A 5,347-nucleotide genomic window follows, 5' to 3' on the forward strand; every position below is an offset into this window, starting at 1 on the left:
TTTATTTATTATAGAAATCCTAGACATTATAATAGGTATGAATCCAATTATATACTATAGATATTAAATACTCTACAACAGTGGTTTTGAACCTGTGTTCTGGAGGAACGTAGACCATGTCTAAGATTTCCAAAGGGGTAGGAACCTCCATTCAAATTTTTTAGGGGTACACAAATGAAAAAAGGCCAAATCCATTGCTGTACAAAAAATACAAAGTGTAATAGACAAAGAGGTACTTATAGAATTGGCCAGATCCCCAGTGGGTGTGACTCAGCCATAGCTCCATTGGAGTAAAGGGGCCAGATCCCCAGCTGGAGTAAAAACAGCTGTATCTCTGCTGATGTTAGAGGGACAGATGACAGACAGAAACAGCAAGTGAGCAAAGGACATTATAGTCTGCTAGTTAGGGCCCTCACCGTGGATGCAGGAGATCAAGTCCCCTTTCTTCAATGACTTTAATTATTTAACCACAGTGGAACAGATTAACAGGCGAGGCTAAGTGAGGCCCGCATCAGGCTGTCCCTTAGTCCCAGCCTGGCAGGGATTTTGTGAATACCTGTCGGGCCTGAATCTGCAGTTTAGGTGCTTAAAGTGGCAGTTACACAAGAGGACTTCGGCCCCTATCTGGCATATTTTGTCTCTGTACAACACACAAATTACAACCAGTTCGTTGCTGTCTATTTCTCTAAATCTTTAAAATCTTAAAATCTATTTAAATATATATATTGTACAGGATAGAATAGGGCTCTCTTTGCATTCATCCAACTGAACAGATAATGTCCGCATGCCATTTTAGTTCACTTATGTTGGGTTTCAATTAAATTTATTTATTTATTGGTCTTACAGGTTACAGTTTTCCCTAATAAATATCAATGGAAAATCAAACCACAGTGACTGACTTTATTCTCCAGAAACTTTCCAGTGACCCAAAGATGCAGATTTTCCTCTTCTCAATGTTTTTAGTTATTTACCTAATCACTCTGGGTAGTAACATAGTGATCATGGTGGTGATAAGAGCTGATTCTCACCTTCATACCCCTATGTACTTCTTTCTCTTCCATTTATCCTTTGTTGATATCTGCTATGCCTCAGTCACGGTGCCTAATATGCTGATAAACTTCCTAGTAGAGCACAAAACTATTTCTGTCAATGGCTGCATTGTCCAGATGTTCTTCATCATCCTCTCAATTGGTGCTGAAGGTTTCATTCTCTCAGCCATGGCTTATGACCGCTATGCTGCCATCTGTGACCCATTGCGTTACATGGAAAGAATGAGCAAAGGGATCTGTGTTCAGCTGGTTAGTGGGGTATGGACAATAGGCTTCTTCCATGCCCTGCTTAATACTGTTTTTACCTCCAAGTTGCGTTTCTGTGGGCCCAATGAAATCAACCATTTCAGCTGTGAACTCCCTCCTCTATTGCAACGATCCTGCACAGACACCTTCACCAATCAAGTGGTGCTTCTTACTTCTGTTGTGATATTGGGGTCAATCTCCTTCCTCCTCACGCTGATCTCCTACATTCACATCATATCCACCATCCTGAGGATACGGTCTGCGGAGGGCAGGCATAAAGCCTTCTCCACCTGCAGCTCCCACCTGATTGTAGTTGTTTTATGGTACCTGGCAGCCTTTTTCCAGTACACAAAACCCAGCTCAGTCTCCTCTCTGGTTCTGGATGAAATAGTCTCCATCCAGTACAGCATCTTGACTCCCATGTTAAACCCCATCATCTACAGCCTGAAAAACAAGGAGGTGAAAATAGCACTAGGGAAAACGTTGGGGAAATTGAAGTTTCTCAAGTAGTGCTGATGGTCTTAAATTACATATATATATGTAATGTCTCAAACACAAGTTAGCCACAGTTCTCTGGTCTTGGATTTAACTCTGTGGCTAACTTGTGTTTGAGACATTCTCAAGTCAGGTAACTGATGGTCACATTGTGATAACCTCAGCTGCTTTAAATCAGTGTGGCTCCATTAAAGTCATTGGGACAAGTTGTACAAGAGTCACTGGCAGCACTGGGGCCTATACCCTGGGTCCTACATCCATAGTGAGTGCTCTGAGCACCAGGCCATAGCGTTATTCACACATTTCTCTCTCTCTCTCCTTTCCACATATCTGTTTAATCTGGCCCACTGACTTCAGGGGAGCTATGGCCAATTTATACCAGCTGAGCATCTGGCCAATTTTATAAAAATCTCTTTAACTATTGATTTCTCAGGGGTTTGTTTTTAATTTGTTGAAACAACTGATATTAAATAGTTATCTTATTGTACTTTACCCTACTAAAATCTTACGGATTTTTTTTCAATAATTAATTATAATAAATAGTGGAACCAATAGGTTTATTTCTCAGGTAGGACTAGATCCACAAAAGAACTTAAGTTTGAACAGGAGAGTTAGAGAGAGACCCCCATGAGCATATCCCATAGCCCAATGGTTAGGGCACTCACATGGGTGGGGAGAGATCCCCTGTTTAAATCCTGTCTCTTTATCAGGCACTTGAAGCATGGCCCTCGCACATCTCAGGTGATTACTCTGACCATTGGGATAAAAGTTGAGTGTTCTCCTCCTTCTAATTATGTCTTCCTTTCCCCACCCCACTTTATTGTTTAAAAATGCCTTAGGTGCAGTTAAAGGATTCTCAGCTGGGAGCCCTCTAAACAGAAGGAGGTGACTTGCTCCAGGGGACATGGGGACTGAACTCTTTGACAGAGGTGGGATTTAGAACACACCCTTCTCCTCATCCTCTCCCATTGGCTAGGGAATCACCTATCATGATGTTAGGACACAAGAACAAATGATAGACCATCCCAGGTCAGATGGTCCATCAGACCAATGGTCCATCTTGCACAGTATCCAGTTCCAGATTCTTCAAAGGGAAAAATGAACAGAACCGGCAATTATTGAGTGATCTATCCCCTGTTGTCCAGTCCCAGCTTCCGGCAGACAGAGGTTTAGTGACATCCAGAGGAGGGGGTTGCCTCTCTGGCCATCTGGACTAAAAGCCATTGATGGACCTACATGAATGTATCTAATTATTTTTTTTTTAATTGTCTTCAGTGGAAGAAAACGGGAATAAGGGAGATTAAAATGAAAGCCTGATTTAATATTTTACATTTCAAATGCTTTAACTGTTTTGCCACCTTGTCTGTATCTTTAATAAAAGGTTATAAAATGGAATTTTTAATGGTATGTTTGCCAAGGTACTAAGAAGAGTGACGTCTCTGCATACAAAACTCTGAACCTTGTTTAAAACAGTTTAATGTGGGACATTGACTGAGTTATATGGACACTTTGGGCCTGTCTATGGATCCAAATTAATACACAGAAACTACTTTGAGATCTTTGTGGATCACAGATGTTGTTGAAGAAAACTGCTCAATTCTGACATTCTGTGTGATGGGAACATAAGAACTGAGCACAAGCTGAGGGCCATATCTAGCTCAGTATCTTGTTTCTGACAGTGACTAGAACCAGATGGTCAGAAAGTTTCACTGCAGTATATTCAGCTCCTCACAGTAGAATTGTATATAAATAAACATTGGTTTAATGTCTGAAATATGTTTAATATCCCTTTAGAATATGTTTTCAGAATTAATTATAATAACCCAAAATATTTGTATCTAAACTTTTTCTGAATTTCGCTACATTAAGATAAAAAATGTAATGTGTAGCAAAAAAAGTTCCACTGTCTAATTATGTCATCTTCATGCCATCAGTACATGCAAAGAACACCCTCCCAAGAGTCGCTCGGTCCAAACCATCACCCTCACCTTACGAAAGTCCTACAGGAAGAAAGAGAGGAGGTCTCCACTGAATGGGCTTCTTCCTTTCTCTGTTTTTGTGAATCTCATCTGATCTAGAGACATGATTCTGCATGCACTTGAATGTTTAGACTAAATGGACATACTCCTACAGCCTGTCTGCATTCAGACCTCCAACTGAGGCTTACAAAACTTTCACTTATAGAGCTCCTGAAACTAATCTACATTATGTATGATCCCTGTGACACTGCAGTCTATATGATTTTATAAAAATATGCTAATGGGTGAATATAAAGTAACTGGAATATGCTTCATGCAAAAGGTATTGTTACAAAGCTTATTGTCTACTGAGTGTGGTCATCCTATTTGTATAAAGGTATCACTCTTGTATCTGAAACTAGAAATATGAAATATAACTCTGAGGTCCTATTGTAATTATGCAAAGTGTGGGCCATTAATGGTGGTTTGGAACCTTAATGGCTCCCATTAACCAGGACAATTGACTGTAGATGGCTCTATTTGTAGGCAAGCCTTCCTGTGAGCCAGGCTGGGAGGAATGAAGGCTTGGGGTCTTACAGTGACATGTGATAATGGCACATGAACTGGAATCCATCTTTAACCTGGTGTTTTTCCATTGTGAGAAGGGATGGGAACCCAGGGGGACAAACAAAGGATTCCCCCTTCTGATGCAACAGCTATATAAGTGGGTGGAACAGGAAAAAGTGGAGCCATCATGAAGAATCCCCTAGCTACCACCTGAGCTGGAACAAGAGCTGTACCAGGGGAAAGAATTGTCCCCAGGCATGGAAGGTGTCCAGTCTGAGGAAAAAACTTACTGAAGCATCTCTGAGGGTGAGATTATCGGTATTCAGTTTGATTAGACATAGATTTGCGAGTTTTATTTTATTTTGCTTGGTGACTTTGTTTTGTCTGTTACTACTTGGAACTACTTAAATCCTACTGTCTGTATTCAATAAAATCATTTTTTACTTATTAATTAACTCAGAGAATGTGTTAATACCTGGATGGGCAAACAGCCTTGCATATCTCTCTATCGGTGTTATAGAGGGCAAACAATTTATGAGTTTACCCTGTATAAGCTTTATACAGGTTAAAATGGATTTATTTGGGTTTAGACTCCATTGGGAGTTGGGCATCTGAGTGTTAAAGGCAGAAACACTTATGTAAGCTGCTTTCAAATAAACCTGCAGCATTGCGGCAAATAATTCAGACCCTGGTCTGTGTTGGAGCAGACGGGCGTGTCTGGCTCAGCAACACAGGGTGCTGGGGTCCCAGGCTGGCGGGGAAGACAGGGGTAGAAGTAGTCTTGGCACATCAGGTGGCAGCTACCAGAGGGTTTCTGTGATCTAACCTGTCATAGTCCAAAACCTGCAGACTGATTTACACTCATGCTAATAGTCCGTACTCACACTTAATTTCAATAAAATTATTCATGTTTACAACATTCACAGGAGTAAAAGCTTTTGCTGGATTGGGTGTTATATGCCTATTTATATGAGCATTTGTATTTTCACTAATCCTACCAAATTGAAAAGTGAGATCTGCAAGATGTTAATT

At 40.6% G+C, this 5,347-nt stretch overlaps 1 protein-coding gene across 1 annotated transcript; it reads left to right on the forward strand.

Annotated features, from left to right (window-relative positions):
* The first annotated feature begins 872 nt into the window (after positions 1-872).
* LOC123345097 (olfactory receptor 5V1-like) lies at positions 873-1,805 on the forward strand. Its single transcript, XM_044981740.1, has one exon. The coding sequence runs from the start codon at positions 873-875 to the stop codon at positions 1,803-1,805; it is 933 nt and encodes a 310-aa protein (XP_044837675.1).
* Positions 1,806-5,347: the final 3,542 nt, after the last annotated feature.

Source organism: Mauremys mutica, chromosome 12, assembly GCF_020497125.1.
Source record: "Mauremys mutica isolate MM-2020 ecotype Southern chromosome 12, ASM2049712v1, whole genome shotgun sequence".
Classification (NCBI taxonomy): Eukaryota; Metazoa; Chordata; order Testudines; family Geoemydidae; genus Mauremys; species Mauremys mutica.